The sequence below is a fragment of the Pan paniscus genome, chromosome 19 (genome assembly GCF_029289425.2).
Source record: "Pan paniscus chromosome 19, NHGRI_mPanPan1-v2.0_pri, whole genome shotgun sequence".
NCBI classification, from domain to species: Eukaryota; Metazoa; Chordata; class Mammalia; order Primates; family Hominidae; genus Pan; species Pan paniscus.
Window position 1 is genome coordinate 71245214 of NC_073268.2, and position 21370 is coordinate 71266583.

Sequence of the window (21370 nt, forward strand, 5' to 3'; positions counted from 1 at the left end):
CAGGAGAAATATCAGCAATCAGGAACTTAGAAATGCAGTCTTAGGTCTCGTCGCAGATCTATAGAATCAGAATCTACACTTAACAAGTCTTCAGGTGATTTGTTTACACCTAAAATTTGAGAAGCTCTTGTCCAGAAAATAGGCAATGGAGGATTTAACTGGGTAATCATAATAGTAATATACCAAAAAGGTCTATGCAGAAGACACCATGAGGATAAAGTCCACCAGATTTAACAGTGATAAAATGTGCAGTAATAAGGAGAAACAACAGTCAAGTCTTTGTAATTTAGTGACTGAGAGGCTGTAATGATGCAATCAACAAAATAAGATAAATGAGATTGAGGGTAAAGATGTGTGGATTCAGAGTAGTACTTAGTATATAGTTTCCAGTTTAAACAAAAATAATTAAAAATACATGTTTACATCTGTGTATACAAACCCACATGCATACATACTGAAACACCATTCATTTCATAAACACCGTAAAAAAACGTAGACTACCCGAAATCAACCCTGAAAGTGTCCAATTTTAAAATATGTTGACCATGGATACTATTCAGCTTTTCTTATGTACATAGAATGATATTATTTTGTTAAGAGGATTTTGATGATACAGACCTATTGTTAATGAAAGAGTTCCTATGCTTTAGTGAAAATACCTTTCCATTTTTCCAAAGATTGATTTCTTTTTTCACAATAAATAAGTCTTTAAAAATTATAAATACAGAGTATGTATAACTCTTCTCTTAAAAATTTTTAAAAACTAGAAATTTAAATGGTGTGAAATTTGGCAGTTTCTTTCCTTTGATATCCTTTTGAAGATCTTGACACCAAGTTACTACAGTACTAATGGTCATCCCATGTAAATTCCTTAAGCACATAGATAACCTAATTATTAAAACAAGCTGTGAAGGGCTCATTTTTCACTGGAAGGATCACCTTCGTTGTTTTATTCAATCAGGGATAGCTACCAGAATACCTACTCACTGTTTTGAAAAGAATTGGCTGTACTGTTCTCTAAAACTCAAGTATTTTTATGAGTTTTTGTGTCTTACAGAATAACCGAGCTTAAGTTTAAAATCATGAGCACAATTTCCCATGAAATTGTTGTTATTTTTTCTTCAAGTTCTAACAACTTTTCACAGGCATGGGCCACTCTTAGCGACTTCCTTTGATCAACAGCTTTCTAAAGCCTACTCTCACACTTAAGTTGTTTTTAAAGTTTCTTTCAGCATAGTATTGTGACCTAAGGCAGCAATGAATTGGTGAACAGTCCAAAGCCAAAATATTTAGCTTGTCTGAACCAGTCTTTGCCCTAAAGAAACATGGGATATTAAGCATTTGGCAAATTCTCTGGGTTCAGATAAGCCCAGTTGTAGTTGGCCTCACCTGTGTAAAGGTTGAGTTCAGTTCTTGAGAAGAGCATGAAGTCCTGAGGCAGAAATATAAGGTCAAATCAACACAGGATTCTCTGTGGACAATTGAGGTTGAACATGAATCAAGTAACAGCTAGTGCAGCTGACATGTGAGCTATCTTAGTTTTCAGATGAAGCAACAAAGGAAACCAAGAACAAATTAAATGTGTCTTTAAAAGGAACAACAATAATAAGTGATTCCTAAAGTACTTTTCACATTTTCACACTTTTAAAGATTGTGTTTCTTGTGTATTTATTTAAAAAGCAGTAAAGCCTCTAATTTTCAGAATTGATGTGATTTCTCTTATTTTTCTTTAGTGATTAAATTTTTACTAGTTTTTCAGTATAGCACTAGTAGGTGTTTTAAGATGCTATCTCATCTTCAGAGGGAAAAAGAAGAAAAATACATATATTTGTCAGTCTTTTCTGTTCTAAAAGCATGCTGTAGTAAAATGTTCCTGTTTCCATTTCAGATAGTCACTGTGGCCTCAGAATGCCAGCTTTTATTTTCTACCAAAAACCCTCTTTACTCAGATCCCTCATGCTATTCTTTTATAGCCACAGCCACATCCTACCTTCTCGCCTAACACCTGGCAAACACTAATCTGTTCTATATCTCCATAATGTTGTCATTTCAAGAATATTGCATAAATGGAATCATACAGTATGTCATCTTTTGGGATTGGTTCTTTTTACTCAGCAATAATTCCCTTGGGATTCGTCTAGATTCTTGTGTGTATCTGTAGGTTGTTCCTTCTTATTGATGAGTGCATTTAAAACTGGTTAAATCTAAATAAAGTTGTGGGTTGTATCCATGTCAGTTTCCTAGTTGTGATAGTCTATTACAGTCATGCAAGATGAAACTACTGGGGGAGGTTGGATAAAGAGTACATTCTCCTATACATACCTGTAATCCCAACAATTTAGGAGGCCAAAGTGGGAGGATTGCTTGAGACCAAGAGGTCAAAATCAGCCTGGGCAACCAATCATGACTCCATCTCTACAATTATCTTAAAAGGCTTTTTTTTTTAAATATATACTTTAAGTTCTGGGATACATGTGCAGAACGTGCAGGTTCGTTACATAGGTATACACGTGCCATGGTGGTTTGCTGCACCCATCAATCCATCATCTACATTAGGTATTTCTCGTAATGCTATCCCTCCTCTCACCCCTGACCTCCTGACAGGCCCCAGTGTGTGATGTTCCCCTTTCTGTGTCCATGTGTTCTCATTGTTCAACTCCCACTTATGAGTAAGAACATGCAGTTTTTGGTTTTCTGTTCCTGTGTTAGTTTGCTGAGAATGATAGTTTCCAGCTTCATCCATGTCCCTTCAAAGGACATGCACTCATCCTTTTTTTATGGCTGCATAGTATTACCTGGTGTATATTTGCCGCATTTTCTTTATCCAGTCTATCATTGATGGGCATTTGGGTTGATTCCAAGTCTTTGCTATTGTGAATAGTGCTACAATAAACATATGTGTGCATGTGTGCGTGTGTCTTTATAGTAGAATGATTTATAATCCTTTAGGTATATAACCAGTAATGAGATTGCTGGGTCAAATGGTATTTCTGGTTCTAGATCCTTGAGAAATCTCCACACTGTCTTCCACAATGGTTGAACTAATTTACACTCCCACCAACAGTGTAAAAGTGTTCCTGTTTCTCCACATCCTCTCCAGCATCTGTTGTTTCCTGACTTTTTAATGATCGCCATTCTAACTGGCGTGAGATGCTATCTCATTGTGGTTTTGATTTGCATTTCTCTAATGACCAATGATGATGAGCTTTGATTGGTGTACCTGGAAGTTGGAAAAGGCATTTTTAAAAGATTTTTAAAAATCTCTTTGAGAAAAGAAGTTATAAAGCTCTTATAGTGATAGACAGCAATCTGGTTGAAGAAACTTATTAAACAAACTTAGTTGGATTTTTTTTACATTAATTCCTTTTTTGTGATTCAGAAAGTGACTCCTGTATTCTCCACCATTAAACTCTGACCAAGAAACAGCAGTGAGCTTGGAGAAGGAACACCAGCACATAGCTTTTGGACAGCCCAGCTGGCATTCCTGTTTGCGCAGACACCAACCATACCTAGTGATTCATTAGAGGTGAATGTAGCCTTCTAAGCAAGCATTGGCAAACAAAGGTGTCTATTTCAAAATTATCATTTCCAAATAGTTGTTTGTCTTTTTAATTGTAGAAAAGATCTTACCATCTTAATGATTCTAAGAGAAATTTTATTATCCTATTTATAATATAGAACTCAATTTAGAATCACAGAATTTTCAATGTTGGAAGAATCTGCAATTCTTCATAGGAACCTTCCAGTTCATTTGATTATTACCTATAGTAGGTTGGCCTAGTTAGAACTGATGCTGTTAAAGTTCTAGGTTCCATACTATGAGCCACTTATTTTCTGGCTATTTAGGGACCACATGTCATACTTTGGCATCAATTGTACTATAAGCTCTATAGTAACTTATAAGGGAGACCTGGTAAGAGAATTTAAGAAACATTTCTAAGTGCGTGCTTTATATGGAGTCATTGTGAATGCTAAACATACAGTTCTACAAGGAGCTCTCAATCTAGTAAGCAAAAATAAAAATAGAGCAAAATCGTCACTTTCTAGAAAGCATTTCATAATAGGTGCCCTGTGGCTGGTGAGTTGTTAGAGGCATATCTATATAGAAAAGTAGGCATTACTCCCCATAATTTTCTTTGCTTTACTAAAAACAAATACACATCACTAAAATTCCATTATTCAGTTGCTAAGAGAACATCTTTAAGGGTATATTTTAAACATCTACTTAGAAGCTGAACATTTTGCATTTCTTAATGTTAGAGCAATATAAATTAATTTGGCTGACAAACTAGTAAATTTTACCCAAGGAGGAAGTAGTGATAAGGCAGTTAATACTATAAAACTCTTATCTTGACAGTTTACTATGTGAGAAACACTTTCTGTCCCTTACTTCAGTATGGGACTCATGACATTGTGTTAAATGATTTATTCACAAGCTATTTTAGGGTTAAAAACAAGACTTCTCTAGTCATGCCTAATCCCACATAAATAAATCACCATTTGAAAATATTGCTTTGATTAACCGTCATCCATGTTAGATATCAAAGATTGTCTGTAACCATGGATTTGAAATTAAACTGTGAACTTCATCACAGTTCTTCAGTATTGAAGGCAGCTGATTTCCTGATGTGGTTGCTAGTGGTATTCTGCTACCCCTGCCACATGCCCTTTATCTTGTCTGTGTCCCCTTCCCACCACTGCTTTTTCCTCTTTCCTCCTCTCATATTCTTAATCACTGTTTTTCCCCTTTCACTACTGTAATTATAAGATCTCTTTACGTTGTAGTTATTAACCCTATTTCTACCAATTCTGGGGCATATTTCCCTCTGTCTACAAATTGCCTTTCTAATGTTTGTTTGAGATGGAGTCTTGCTCTGTCGCCCAGACTGGAGTGCAGTGGCACAATCTCGGCTACTGCAACCTCCAGCTCCCGGGTTCAAGCGATTCTCCTGCCTCAGCCTCCTGAGTAGCTGGGATTGCAGGCACGCCACCCGCCACCCGCCACCATGCCCAGCTAATTTTTGTACTTTTAGTAGAGACAGGGTTTCACCATGTTGGTCAGGCTGGTCTCGAACTCGTGACCTTGCGATCCACCCGCCTCCGCCTCCCAAAGTGCTGGGATTACAGTCCAATTTTTTTTGAAGTTTTTAAACATAAGTGTTTTTGTGTTGTCAAACCTTTGTCTTTATGATTTTTCGTTTTTTATAACTTTATTTAAGTTCATTCCTAGTCATATTTCAGATATATATTTACCTAGATCCCTGTAATATCTTTCTTTAATTCATCTAAGAAATTATTTTGTTAGATATATGGTATGAGATGAGGGTCTGCACTTTTCACTGTTTTTCCAAATAGTTGTCGCAACCACTTTTATTTTGTGTTATCATCATTATCATAGATTAAATTCTTACATAATATAGGGTCTGTATGGGGCTATCTGGTCTTTCTAGTTGCTTTTTCAATCAATATTTATTAGGTAAATGACTGTTTTATCTAACTCCTCTTTGGTCAGTACCAACTATTGCTGCTTTATGAAAGCCTTAAATTCTTGGGCCATATTTCCTCTTGTTTCTTTATTTCTTGTTGTTTCAAAATTTGCTTACCAGTTTTCACTGATTTATTCATCGACATCAACTTAAGAATCTTTTTATTTAGCTCTTGTTATGTCTCGCTTTGAATTTAGAATTCTTGGTCAAATTCCTCCAAAACAAAATTTGATGAAATTTTGATTCCAATTTAATTAAATCTCTAAAGGTTAATGTGGAAGGGATATATTTCTGTTTTAAAGACAGATCTCCCTGAAGTCCCAAATTTCAGATGAATTCTAATATTTAACACCCCAGAAGTTGCTTTTGAATTGTACCATTTTTCAATGAAAAGAGTTTAATCTGCAATTATGAAAGGAAGTTTCCAATACTATAAATTTTCCCTTTTGTGTAACCAGAATTGGAGAATTAGGAAAGTAGCTTTTTTTTTTTTTTTCTATGTCTTCATTAAACCAGAAAATACATGTTCAGGGTTAAATATATTTTTCAAAGAGGATTGTAACTAATATTTATATTGTGAACAAGTTTCATATGATAAAATTTATCAATTAGATGTATTTTTATATCTGTCCTTGATTAGGGACTCCTGTTTATAAAGGAGATTGAAAATTGTTTCTTTGATTTTCTTTGATGCTTAGAAGCAGAAATCAATTTTGCACCTTTTGGAGAGTAAGGCAGCTGCAGGTAAAAAAAGTTGAAAGCTCTTGGGAGGGTTAATTAGAGCTAATTATAATCTGATTGACCTGTTTTTCTTCCAAAAGCTTAACCAATCTTTCTTTGCAAAATGAGCATGGATTTTACTTTATCATACAAACTAAAGAAAATCTTTGTTTCTTGAAGTTCTAGATATCCATCATTATTACACACTTTATAAATGAGTGTTGCTACCTAAACTGTGGAATCAAGGATTAGGTAAGGTTGAAAAAGACCTTCAAGATTATTTAGTCTTAGAGAACATGCACTGTATTTCTCATGATGGAAAATTGTGGGTTTTGTTGTTTTGTTTTGTTTTGTTTTGTTTGAGACAGAGTCTCGCTGTGTCACCCAGGCTAGAGTGCAGTGGTGTGATCTCAACTCAGTGCAACCTCCACCTCTCAAATTCAAGAGATTCTTCTGCCTCAGCCTCCCAAGTAGCCGGGATTACAGGGTCCTGCCACCATACCCATCTGATTTTTGTATTTTTAGTAGACATGAGGTTTCACCATATTAGCTATGCTGATCTCAAATTCCTGACCTCAGGTGATCCACCTGCCTTGGCCTTTCAAAGTGCTGGGATTACAGATGTAAGCCACTGTGCCTGGCCAAAAATTGTAATTTTTAAGGAAATATAAATTAATGTTCATAATTTTAAAATCTTATATTTTTAATGAAAACAAGAAATAAAATTGACAAACAAGTATAATTGTCATTTTTAGCATTGGTATTTTCTTCATTCCACTTAGTCTTATTTGCTTGATAAATACTGTAAAAAGATTTTTTTAAATTTATATAAAAAGAATATAATGCAGCCTGGCATGGTGGCTCACACCTGTAATCCCATCACTTTCGGAGGCCGAGGTGGGTGGATGTCTTTAGATCACCTTGAACCTGGGAGGCGGAGGTTGCGGTGAATCAAGATCATGCCACTCCACTCCAGCCTAGGCGACACAGTGAGACTCTAAAAAAGTAATATAATGAAATAATTTGCCTATTATTATATGGTGTTTCTCAAAGCATAGTTTATGATTGTTATTTTAATTGTTAAATAAAATGTAGTTCTAATATTCCCATAAATCTGAACCCTTTTTTGAAGAAATTTCCTATGAAAGCTTCTTGCCTAATAAAGTTCCTTAAGGCAGTTTTTGTATATGAAAAATGAAATAGTCATTTTCATGGTTTGTCAACTCAGTTATATCTCATTTTATGTTAAGTAGAGTACCTGCTCATATTAGATAGGGTTTTTACTCTCAGAGAGATTGTGTTCTAATTTCGGCAGTCAAGACCCTTTGATTTTAGAAAGTTGGGTAATAAAGCATTTTAATGACAGTTCAAGATAGCAGTTAAGAGTACTAAATATGTGATTAATTACAGACGACAAATCTAAAAGATAAAAAAGGAGAGAAAGATCATTTATACAAAAGTAGAATGGAAAAACAGATAAGGTGAAATCTGAGATAGATTTTGAAGGACAAGTAACAACTAAATGATGGAAAAAGGTGAAAAATATATATACCTAGAGGATTAATGTGACCCAAAGTGTCTTGGAAGTGGAAGAATTTCACCTGGTAAATGTGGTAAGTTAATGTACTTGGATATGGGAATCATGTGAGAGTTAAGTGGACTAAAGCTAGTAAGTAGGTTGATTTGGAATAGGTAGTAGAGAACTTTGAAGAATGAAGAATGAGGATATATTTTATCATGTACCATGTTGTTAGGTTTGTTACCTAAGGTGGTACTTCATCAATATTTTGAGGAAATCAATCTTTCAGAAGTATGCAGAATACAATAAAGAACACAGTAGGCAGGGTGATCACAGATGTGATTTTCATAGTACCCAAGCATGAGAGGATAAAGACATAAATCAGTAATACAGTGGTTAGAATGGAAATTAAGCAACAGCTGCAAATTACATTATAAATGAAGACTTCACAGTGCTTAATTACTGGTTAGGTAAGGAGGAGGAGGAGTTGGCTAGATGAGTCATGGAGGGGGAGTGAGGAAAGAGAAAAGAAAGCATATGTCAGAGGTCTGTTAAAAAGTTCTACGAATCATATTCTCCCCCATACACATTCATGCCTGAGGGGTGAGTTATACCTTCATTTGTCAATATCTGCAAAGCATTTTGGGATTATCCATTGAAAGGTATATTATATATATTTTAACAAATCAGACTCATAAGTCAAGGAAACTAGATATAACTTGCTTTTAAACATTTTAATTCAATAGCCCTTTTCCTGCAGTAACCCTTAATTTTTTTCACAAGCTGTAATAGTACCAAGACCAAGAAGGGCTTTCCAAAGAGTGGATGTAGGAAGCTGATAAGAGAAGTATTCTTTAGGGCTTGGTAGCATAGGTTACATTGCACAAAAACATTATATCTCTTTGCAGTCTCATTTTTCTCCTGTCACCTATTGACATTTTGAAAGATTTACTGATGAACTTAAAAATTGCAGAACTTTTAAATTTAGTGATGTGAATGTGTTAGCCTAATTACAGATGTGCTACTGCAATTAATGCTTTTTCCTTCTACTATAGGGAGCCATTCATTACAACTCATAACTAGAGGAAAGGGCTTTACATGATTGTTGCTAACATTAAAAAATACATGTGCAAATTTTGTTTCCAAACAACTCTCCAAAGTTCAAGAGCTGGTGTTACTAATTGAGTGCCTCAGGAAAACCCTTAATAAATTATTTTGTCTAGCTCTTTGATCACACAGGTGATTATGTATATTTTTTCAAAGTAAGAAAGAGGAAAAGGAAAAAATTGTGCCAAGAACTATTATAGTTTCTTTAATTCTCTTGTGAGAGTAGTTTTGATCTAATAAAATAGGTGTGATTTTCCATTATAAAAATGAGCAAACTGAGTCTTAGAGAATTACAGAGCCAGAAAATTTTTAAAAATGTAAAATTCTGATCTGAGATTCTAACCTAGTTATGTCCCATTCAAAGCCCACGTTTTTTCATTCTAGATCATGTTACCTTGTGGGGGAAAAGTACTGTATGTGGAAAAACACATAGTATATTTATTGTCCTGTGTGTGAGCTGTTACTGTGCTTTGTCCCAACAAAAGTCCAAAGTATTGGTAGCCTACAAAGATTTTCATTAGTTCAGATTACATTTTCAAAGAAGACTTTGGTCTGCTCTTTAAAGTTTCATTATGTAATCGTGAGGCAGAAAAACCTCATTTTATAAAGGGCCAGTGTGAGTTGAAGACATTTCCTCAGTGTTGCCAAAAAATAAAATAATGATAAGCTAGAGATTTTACTTCTTAATTCAGGATTCCCTTCTAGTATGTTTGCTCACACTGCTTAGTATTAAAAAGCATAATGCTTATGTGGATTTTCTGACTTACTACTATATCTTCATTTTTCTTTTATTATCTAACCTTCTAAACTGAATTAAACTCTATCTAGTACATAGTAAATCAGTAAATAGACGACAGCATTTTCCCTGATGGGATTTCAGTCTCATGGTGAGGCACTGGGAAAATTCTGGCTCAGTTGTTACTGACATAGGAGGCTGTACAGTTATTTATTAGAAGACAGCCTGGGAGGAAAAGAGAAAATGGATTTATGTGATCTTGTATTGCTAAATACGGCACACTGCTGTTATCTTTTCTTTACTGCTTCCTCTAAAAGTCATCATTTCAATGCACTAATCTTTTAAACAGCCATTCAGTGGTAACTGGGCTAGAACTTTGCTAAGGGGTCACATTCACCAACCTGACAGTTATACATTTACAAAAGAAATAGCATGAATTTATTCAGCATCAAAACCTCTGCATCTTTTACCACCCAACTACATTTCACACTGTATTACCATCAGTGCACAATAATGGCTATATAAATTCCATCCAGATTCTTCATTTAATTAACTAGCATTCTTTGAACAAAAATAAAAGTGCTGTTTTTATAGAGGAATAAAAGCTGCATGAAGTGAGTGTGAAGAAGACAAATCATCAAATTAGTTATTCTTCATTGCAGCTATGGAGAATTTTCTGCCCTTCCTCTTTAGAGTCTTTTTTTTTTTAGATTGATTGAATGAAAAATGGAGAGTGAAGCAGCCTCAAATATACCTATTGTAATGACCACATCATAAGCTCATCCAGGACTGGGCACTGATAATATTGTCATCTAAAAGTGATTTTTTAAAAACATTTTCTGTAGTTGGCAAGGTAGTACAGCATAGTAGCCAAGAACATGAACTTTATAACTAGACTGCCAAATCTTAGCTCTGTCACTTACTAGGTTTGTGATTCTGAGTTAGTTACTTAACTTTCCTGTGCATCAATGTCCTGTCTATAAAATGCAGATAATAATAGACATATCCATGGCAGTGTGTGGATTAACTGAGTTGATGGATGTAAAACATTGAGAATAGTGCTGGCACATAGTTAGCCATTATCTCCTGTATGCACAGCAGCAGTCTGGTGTGAAGTTGATCTAGCTGTGTCACTAGAGACTCTCTTGATCATCTGAATGAAATTGACTGGTGTGGTAGGCTAGGTTAATGTACCTACCTTTTCCAGATATTTCTTTCTAAAAGTATTCTTTTATTATAAAACAATTACTTTCAGATACAAGGAAATAAAGTCCTTTGAGTCAAGGGCATAGAAGGCAATCGGTTGGCCACATCTCTCCATCTGGCAGCCTGCTGCCAGATTTAGCTTTCTAAAGCACTGTTTTCTCATATCATTTTCTGCTCAGAAGCCTTCAAGTCTTCTTCAGACTCAAGCTCCTTCCCCTTCATGCCTGCCATTTCTACCAGAGCCTGACTCCCTCCCTTTCCACGACCTTTTTTTATCCATTACTCCCCTATAGCAAGTCTCTACTCCAATCATAATTGATCTAGTATTGTTTCTCAGTGTGCCACATTTCTTCTTGTCTCTCTTCCTTTGTTCACATGGTTCTCTTTTTGTAACATCTTCTTTTCTTCATCCATTTATCTAAGTCATACCTGATGTTCTAAGTTGAGACAGAAAAGGAGAGGTTATCTTTTACCCCTTTGTATTTTTGTCATAAACATGGTTGCTAGATGCAGTGGCTGCTAAATAAATGCTATTGATGAACTACTCTGTTGGCTTTACCTTCAAACTATATTTAGAATCTAACTGCTTCACACCAACTCCACCACTATCACCCTTATTGAAGCTACAGTTAATTTTTGCCCATCTCCTTTTTCTTCTCCCTGCTTCCACCCTTGCCCACCATCTACAGTCTATTCTCAACACAGCAGCAAAAGTAACACTTTTAAAATTTAAGTCAGATCACATCGATTCTCTGCCCAAAACCCTCCAATCATTTCCCATCTTACCCTGAGTAAAACCAAAGTCCTTGCAACGGCCTACAAATTCTCTTAGCCTCTGCCACTTCACTCTACCTCCATCCCTATATTCACTCTTGTTACCATTCTGCCCTCATGTCTTACTACTCCCGTCTTCCTGGACCCTACTACTCCTACCTCTACTACACTGGCTTCCTTGCTGTTCTCTGAAAGACACAAATCACAACTCCATCTCAGGGCCTTCATGCAAACTGTTCGCTCTTCCTAGAAAGCTCCTCCTTGGGAAATCCTAACTCCATTCCTCCTGCAGGTCTCTGGTCAGTTATCTTTTCAATGAGACATTTACCTCTCATCCCTGATTTACTGTCTATCTCCCCAAACTTAGAATGTAAATTCCAAGGAGCAAGAGGGAAGGCTTTTTGTCTATATTGTTTAGTGTCTACCCCCAGTACCTGAAACAGAACCTGACACATAATAAATACTTAATAAATCATTATTGAATATATGAATGAAAAACTGACCCTTAAGAATATGCCAGCATTCCTAACCCTCCCAGCACTTCAAATGTATTTAGGCTCAAACAAAAGCAAATGTCCCTTAACAGCTCTGAAAAAATTAAAATAGCCATAGTTTAATATTAGCCATGGCAATTGGAGCAGAAAGTTCTATCGCAGAGAAAAGAGATTTCTGCATCAAGTAAAGAAAAAGGAATGGTTTACAGTATAAGAAGTGCCATATTAAATTATATTGGTGTCCTGGGGGACTGTCTTTGACCCAGTACCAAGGTACATTTTTTTCCCTCCAAGTACATTTTGATAGAGCAAGTGGTTTTGGCTACCCTTTCCTCTTCCTAAGGTGGAAGGTATACCTGTATGGGGTTTTTTTGTTTTTTCATTTAGAGGCAGAGTAAAACAGTAGAAAGACAGCATTAATGTTGCAGTCAGGCAGACCTAGTTTCAGATTCTGGCACTGCTGTGTGTTCTTGAACAGGTCATATAACTTCTCTGAGTCTGTTTGCTTATGTATGAAATGTTTTTTAGTAATGTCTTTCTCTCAATATTGTTTTAAAGATTAAGTGAGAAAAGACACGTGATGCACCTGAGACATAACATGTGTTTAATAAATGTCTTGTGAGCCTTGCATTCAACAACACGATTATGTACTTTGCTACTAAATGCTACCTTTTGGCTTAAACCAAAAGGGAGAAGTAGTAGATAGATTGACGTCCATGAGATAACTTTAGCCCCTGGAGCTTGGTCCATGGAGAAGCCCCATAACACTACTACAAATCTCTCAGCAGCATCTGATGACCCTACAAGAGCCTTTTTAGAACATGAGTCCTACTACCTACTACATGAGTTTTGTTGTAGCCTACTCTTTTTATCTTTTGAGCCCTTTCTTATTCTTCTGTTTTCCATTTTCAACTATCTTCTACTTCCTTTATTTTCAAAATGTTATGCTAGGTATATGAAGTCAAGAGATTCCATACTGAAATCAACAAAGGAAAAAGTAAGATCAGGCAACTACCTCACATAATAAAATAACATAACTGTTAATTTTCAAATTGATAAATAAATAATATATGTATATTGACTTTTTGGAATTATAACTTCCAGAGCAAGGAAAATATTTTGTATAAACCTCGGAACTATTTCTTATGTATTTTTTAAATGACATTAATTTTGAAATCTTTAGGAAGCCAAAGCTGTAGTTGAAGAAACAAGAGCCCTGCGTAGTCGGATTCATCTTGCTGAAGCTGCTCAGAGACAGGCACATGGAATGGAAATGGACTATGAAGAAGTGATCCGTCTGTTAGAGGCCAAGATTACAGAGCTAAAGGCTCAGCTTGCTGATTATTCTGACCAAAATAAAGTAAGCAAAGCAGTCATCTCTTCCAGTTACCATGGTTTCCTTGCCGTTGTCATGTATCCTGTTTTCATTTTCTTTTCATCTGCACTTCTAAACTAGGTCAGTGTTTGTCTTCTATTATTCAATGATAGGATGCTGTGTCCTGATGGGGACAATGTAAAGGTCTTGAGCCTTCCTTTATCCAGATGGCTTTGGGATGGAAAAGCATGTGCCCCAAATTTATTTAGGTCATTGGTCAAAATTGTTCAGTTCAGGTATTAAGTCCTGGAACTCTTTAACATTTAATTGATTACATTGGTTTTTTTCTTTTGTTTCTAAACCTGCTAATTTGTTTTATGGGAATGGGAGCAGGGGAGTCTAGGAATGGGTTTGCTCTTTGATTAGAGCATTCAAGGAAGTATTAAAGTGAAGGAATGTTTGCCTAAGGCCTAGATAATTAATGGGAAGAAACTGAGTTTGAATTTTTTTTAATGTAAGGTGTACTAAAATAGTTTCCAATAGATGATTTTCCAGTTTCAATAGCAAAATACTGAATGCTTTTCAGAGGGCAGTGCGAACTTTTTGTTGTTGTTGACACAGAGTTTCACTCTTGTCGCCCAGGCTGGAGTGCAATGGCATGATCTCAGCTCACTGCAACCTCCGCCTCCCAGGTTCAACGTGATTCTCCTGCCTCAGCCTCCCAAGTAGCTGCGGTTACAGACACCTGCCACCACACCCAGCTAATTTTTTGTATTTTTGTAGAGACAGGGTTTCACCATCTTGGCCAGGCTGGTCTTGACCTCCTGACCTCAGGTGATCCACCAGTCTCGGCCTGCCAAAGTACTGGGATTACAGGCATGAGCCACCACGCCTGGACAGTGCAAACTTTTTTATGCAATTTTTTTTTACATAATACATACTATATTCAGTGAAGAGGCTTCAAAAATCTATAATAGTCATATATTTTTACTTCACTGAATTAAGGTAGAAAATCGAGTAAATTGAAATAAATATTCATACATTTGTTCACTTATAAACATAACTGGTTATGTATATCTCTAATCCAATCAGTTTCTAAGAGAACATAAAGCAAATCTGAATAATTTATGACTATTTATTTAAACATTAAAAAGTTAAATACTTTAAATATAGCATGTGAAAATGAAACTAGTGTTACAAATGCAAAATACCAAAGAAAATTTGAAATCTGTTAAAAGTCACTAAACTATCTCTCACATTATTCACTTAAACCAATTCCGCAAGAAGGCTGAAGTTCCCATCACCCTTTGATAATACCACAAGGCGAAGAGGAAAACATATAGTTTACAAAGCAGCAATATTTAGGAATATTACATATTTGTTATTTGTGACCTGGTTTTTACATTCTGAAAGTAGATATGTGATAATGTTATGTAACTTTAGCCTGAGTATGAAAATATTTTGAGATTTATCACAATATCAAAAGTACTATTTATTATGGTTACTTTTGAAGTGAAAAATCAAGAGTGTTTAATATTTTATTTTTAAATGATATAACTTTCAAGAAAGTTCACATGAAATTATTCATTGTTTTTTGTTTCTTTTTTAAGCTTGGGTTATTTGTAATCTCTCTTCCAGCTCTTAACTGAGAAACATTTTTGTCCTAAGTTGCCTGGTAATATAATTAATTCAGTTTTTCTCTCTTTTATCATAATCGGGTTCTCATGCCATTTCTCTTAACAAGACTCTAAGCCAGTAACCTGTCTCTGAAAACAGTCTTTAAAGAGTCTCTTTAAAGAGCTATTAATATGAGCATCTCAACATTCAACATTTTCTAAACCCAATATCAGCGGAAAAAAAGAAGGAAACCTTTTTTTTTTAATCATGAGATTGCTTAAAGAGACATTGACCAAGATGTTACAGAATTAAAATTCAAGTGTCTATTTGTAAGATAACAGATTCTTTTTGTAACAGTACATTTATTTTTCATTATAATTTTTTCTTTATGTTATTTATTTATTTATTTACCTTTTGGAGTTTTTATTCACCTTCAACATAAGAAATAAAACATTACTAGTACCTTTGAAGACCCACAGTGTTTCTCTCCAATTGCATCTCCCACCCTTTCCCTCAGAGATAATCACTTTCTTGGATTTATTCTTAACCATTTTCTTGAAAACTTTACTACTTGTGTATATATTCCTTAACAATATGTTGTTTAGTTTTACCTGTTTATCAACTTTATATAAATAGAAATATACTCTATGTATCATTCTGACCTGCTTTTCTTCACTCGACATTTTGTTTTTGCATTTCATCTATTTGAAGTTTTTAGCTAGTTCATGTCTTCTTATTGTTTCTTGTACTCTATTGTGTGGATATACTACGTGTAATTATCCATTCTGCATTTGATGGACAGTCCAATTGTTTCTGTTCTCTTCTGTTATAAATGGTGCTAAAAACATTTTAGTGCATGTATCCTGCTCCACATGTGTAATAGTTACCTGCTAGGAGTAGAATTGCTAAGTTGAATAATTGTAAGTTTGGCTTTACTAGGTAATGCCTACTTGTGCTTGAAAGTGTTTGAACTAATTTGTACTCCCACCAGTAATGAATAAGAATTATTGTTTACCCCGCATACTTGCTGACCCTTTGTTTTATTTTAATTTTATTAATCTGGTAGTTGTAATAAGTGTTACATCATTACAGTTTAATTTGAATTTCCCTGGTTACTAATGGCTTTGAGACAGTGATGTGCTGGGACCAACTGACACTAGCTCATGAGAGCTGATTGCATGCATCTCTTTTCAACTCCATGTACAGTGATATCAGGTTGGTAGCTTGAAATCAGCTATAATGGGGTTATTTCTACCCATAAATGTTATAAACCAAGGTTTCCTCCTCCCTGGTAGCCAGTTGAGCATATATTTATCTCTTTATTAGGCATTTGTGTTTCTCTGTGAAATGCTTCTTCATATCTTTTGACCCTTTTTCAGTGGATTAGTTGTCTTTTTCATGTAGATGTATAGTGATTCTTCTGGTTACTAATCCTTTGTTAAATTACATGTTATAAAAATCTTCTTCCAAATTTCTGGCTTGCCTTTTCACTCTATGGTAAAATGGACACAAATCCAATCATCCCTCCTGACTTAATTTCCATTTTTGTCAGTATTTTAGTTCTTTCTTTACTTTTAAGACCACAAATTAGACATTGATTATTTGTTTTGTGTGGTCAGCATTTGCTTAATAGACTCCATGTTTACCATTTTCTGTTAAACATTCTTACATCTCAGACCTTCTCACTTGGTTTCTTTCTTCATGAGTACATATTTTAGAAATTCATGTAGTGAGGATCTGATGATAATAAGCTCTCCCCATTTTATTTGTCTGAAGAACATCTTTATTCAACTCTTGTTCTTGAAATATATTTTTGCTACATTTAAAATGTTAAGTTGGCATTTAATATCTTTCACTGTTTTTATTTCGTGTTTGTGATGTCAGCTGTCAATCTGTCATTTGTTTGCAATCTGTTTCCTTCTATATGATTTTAAGATATCTTTGGCTTCAATGTTCAGCAGTTTGACTATGATGAATCATGTGTGAACTTACTTTAGTGTGTACTATTTGGGATTCATTGAGCTTCCCGATTCGAAGAGCAATGTCTTCTGCCATTTCTGGAAATCACTAAGCTATTATCCTGAGCGATTTCTCTTTCATTCTTTGTATTTGTTCTTGTGTAATTCAGATTGGATGTGTGCTATAGCTTCTTCTGGCTGTTTTCTCTTTACCTTTTCTCCCCATTTGTATTTCAATTTTTGTCTTTCTGTTCCATTATGAGAAGTTTCTTTACCTCTGTTGTCAAGTTCACCCATTCTCTTTATAATTGTATCTAACTGGATGTCAAATCTATAAATAAAGTTTCTAATTTAGTTATGTTACATTTTTATTTTTGAGATGTATTTTTTATGTTATCTGGATCTATTTCAATAGTTTCTTGTGTATTATACTTTCAATTCCCTCTTATTTTTAAAAACATATTAAACATAATTGCCTTATATTTTGTATCTGCTCACTTAAATATCTGCTATCTTTATAAGATCTGATACTGTACTTTGTTTCCTTCAGTTAGCTTTCATTCATAGAGCTTATTTTCTCATATGTTTAGTGATTTTTGTTTGTGTCTGTGAGGTCATGTTCTATCAATGCATTATAAGTGGGAATTCTTTGAGCTCTGAGTTTTAGAAATATCTCTCCAGAGTTTTGAGTTTGCTTCTGCTAGCCTGGGACCAATTTAAAGTAAAATTTCAGCATATGGCTTTTTAGGCCACACAGATAATGTAAATTCTGGCCCCAAACCTGTGTGAATGGGGACTTTTGGTTAGGAATTATTCACGAGAAACTTTTTTACTCAAGTCACCTGAGCCAACATCAAAACACTGTTTACCTCTGTGAAGTTTACTTCTTCCTAGTTCACCCATTGAGTTTCTTCTGTTTTCCATTTGTGACTGTTGAAACCCCAAACTGTAGGCCACCAGGGATCAGCATATACCCTCCGAGCAAATAATGCTTCAGTGCTCTCTTACCCCGGTGGGTTCACTTGGCATTGCTGTTGCATGTCTCCATGGAATTCCTTTACTTCCTTGCTAGCTTTGTCTTACATCGTGTGTGTGTGTGTGTGTGTGTGTGTGTGTGTGTGTGTGTGTGTATCCAGCATTTTTAGTTATGTTAAATTAGTAGAGGTTTCTGTCAGCATCTGGTAAGACACATTGCAAAAACAAAACAAAACAAAACCATAAACTAATTTAAATGTATTTTACTATAAGAATCAATAAACTCATATACAACTTATCTCATAAAACTTGCAGTATCTCTGTGCAAATTAACTTTTAAATATGCAGTTAGTTACATGCCCCCCAAAATCAAAACATATGTACAGTAAGAGAAAAAGATAATTTGGTAATATTGAATATTAGTTCATAAAAACTGAAAATAGGGACCAGTAATGTAAAACTGAAGAAATGTGTAAATGCTCCTTTTGATATCTCTGTGCAGGAAAGTGTTCAGGATTTAAAAAAGAGAATCATGGTACTCGACTGCCAATTACGAAAATCAGAAATGGCTCGAAAAACTTTTGAGGCATCCACTGAAAAGCTTCTTCATTTTGTAGAGGTAAGTTTTTCTGTTCTATTACATTCATCTTTAAAAAATATATAGGCAACTGGCATATAGATAAATGTTACTGTATTTGGTACCTAGTGAAACATTCTCTAGTCTCAAAGCAGCAATGCTGGCTTATGGTCAGATTTAGAACTGCATACATGATGAAAAGACTGGCTAACATTTTATAGATTGTTTAGAGAAATAATTGAGACAAGGTGATGTGATTCCAAGTATATACTATTTTAATGAATACTTTACCAAAAATCCTGATAATGCATAAACATTATTTGATAACTACTTACCTTATAAAGAAATGTTTTCATAGCTGTTATATTTCTGAGTAAAATTGCATGTTAGTTCAATTGTTTCCACCCCCCCTGCATAATAGAAGCATCAGTTTAATCTGTGGACAGAGGAGGTTATAAATATTAATGAAGAAAAGATATTTTTTTAAAACTGTCAAACTGATATATCTCCTTCACCATCTTGTTTGTTGCTAGGCTATTCAAGAAGTATTTTCTGATAATTCTACTCCTTTATCAAATTTAAGGTAAGAAAATTTAAGTGCTTTTTGCAGAATATGGGTAGTGATTAAATTCTTCATCTGGTCATTGTGACTCAAATACTAAAAATCTCTTAAATAGTCCTAAGGTGCTACATAACTCCCATTGGATGCCATCATATGGAAATAGATGCAAGGACATATTGTTTTGGGTCCCATCTCTGTTAAAGAAATTCCTGGAGGTATTTAGTCAATCATTGTAACCTTGTAATCTAAAATTATGGTAGAAACCACCTATCCTGTCTTTATCAAAAATTCTATAAAGATGAGGTTAACTTAAAATTCTGTAATTGTCTTGCATATGAATCAAAGTTACTGGTCACAGGTTCACTACTAAAGGTATCTCAACCCAGCAGATTAGTTGTTCTGGCAAACAGAATTTTGGAAAACGTATTCATGCAATCATTTTCTTTCGTTTTCATCTTTCAGTAGCTATAAATAAAAGAAATATATTTGGAGAATATACCTCGATTGTCTCATTATTCATAATATGTTTTGGATTTAAAGTTTCTTACTAGAAGCTGCAAACATACTAATCAAATTTATTTATTTCAAACCACAAGTTTATGGTCATTTTGATACATGATGAAAGACATTTACACAAGAAAGATTCTTGTTTATGCATTTCCAAAGTAATTTTTTTCTGCTCTCATAATAGCTGCCACTAGTCCTAGATACATCTTCTACTTCTAGCAATATACGCTTGCAGAAACAGGAAGACTCAATGAGGTTGGGTGTGATGGCGCATACCTGTAATCCCAGTATTTTGGGAGGCTGAGGCAGGAGGATCACTTGAGCCCAGGAGTTTGAGACAAGGAACATAGTGGCACACAGTGGGACCCTATCTCTACAAAAAAAAAAAAAAAAAGAAATAGCCAGATGTGATGGTGCATTCCTATATTCCCAGCTACTTGGGAGGTTGAGGCAGGAGGATTGCTGGAGCCCAGGAGCTCTAGGAGATTGAGGCTGCAATGAGCTGTGATCATACCACTGCCCTCCAGCCTGGATAACATAGTGACGCCCTGTCTCAAAAAGTAAATAAATACTCTACCCTTTACTGTGAAAACAGCAGCTTAATAAATGAAGATATTTTTGGTGTCCACATAGCATTTTTTAATTTAGAAGAATATTTATAATTCACTTCTAAACTCAAGTAATGTTTTACTTCTTATGATGAAGGAACCTGACATAACTTCTTACTCTCCTTGCTGCTTATGATACAAGAAAACTCTGTGAATTTCATGATTATTACTCTCAGTAAGGATCTTAAAATAATCAGTAATCATATTTATTTCTTTATGGGCTAAGTGTGTCACCCACCCTCAGCTTTCCAAGGTCTTAGTTTTACCTTGACTAATAATTCAAAAGTTTTGTTTTAAAAATTAAGGTTAAAATGACTATTTAAAAGCCAGAGCCTGCCCTTGCCTTAAACTGCTTCATGGAAAAAAAGACAACTTTAAATAGCTACATCACGCAACATTTCATGGTGTCTTAGTAAATTAAACACTAGTAAAAACTGGTGCAGTCATTTCAATATAGCATATCCTCTACATGGATATTGGCCTTGGTCATTCAACACAGAATAAAGGCTATGTATTTGAATTTGAGAACTGATGCTTTTGTTACCCTTTGTGAATTAATATCATTATGCTTAGGAAGATGGAGTATAAATAATGATGATTTTGTCATCAGTTTAAATTTTTTTTCAAGTAAGTTTTAGTGTAATTTTTTGAAGAAAACATTTAATTTTTAATTAGATCAGAATGCATTCATTTTAGGTGACATTTGCATTTTTTGAAAGTGATACAAATGCTCTAGGCTGTTTTTGATTCGAGGCAAAAAATGGAATAATTTAAGAGATAATTTCAGGAGCCAAATACATATATTGAATTTATATTTAATATTACTAGAAGTAATAATAAATGTATTTTAACAAATTCATGTTTATATGCTTAATTTGAATTTATACAGAACTAAATAAAATTATATCATGTTAGCAAAAGAGAAGCACTCACAAAATAAGCCCAACAAATGATTTAGGAGACAGGTCATCCTTCTATTACTTCTTTCTCATACATGAAGTCAACCTAATTTTAAAATATTTCTACTTATTATGTCGTAAATAATTGAAAACAGAAATATTGTTTTATGTGAATTACTTCAATTTTGGTTATATGAAATAATTTCCTCAGAAATATAAATATTTTTGTACAAATCTATAACTGATACAACTTCAGATTTAGTAAAGATAGATGTTGCTTATTGTGTAGTAAGTTCAACTTTATTTTATT

At 34.5% G+C, this 21370-nt stretch overlaps 1 protein-coding gene across 3 annotated transcripts in view; it reads left to right on the plus strand.

The window, feature by feature from the left end:
* The window catches only part of STXBP4 (syntaxin binding protein 4), a 196155-nt gene that overhangs the window by 91322 nt on the left and 83463 nt on the right, over positions 1-21370 (plus strand). The window contains exons 13-15 of one of the 3 annotated variants that reach the window (XR_008621663.2): positions 3380-3564; positions 6387-6458; positions 7617-7819. Coding sequence is in view for 1 of the 3 variants with exons in the window: in XM_003817418.6 (XP_003817466.2) it covers positions 13226-13402; positions 18410-18526; positions 19018-19067 (344 nt within the window). In the remaining 2 variants the exon portion in view is untranslated. Of the gene's footprint in view, positions 1-3379; positions 3565-6386; positions 6459-7616; positions 7820-13225; positions 13403-18409; positions 18527-19017; positions 19068-21370 lie in introns of those variants that run through there. The other 2 variants (XM_003817418.6, XR_008621664.2) reach the window with 2 other exon arrangements.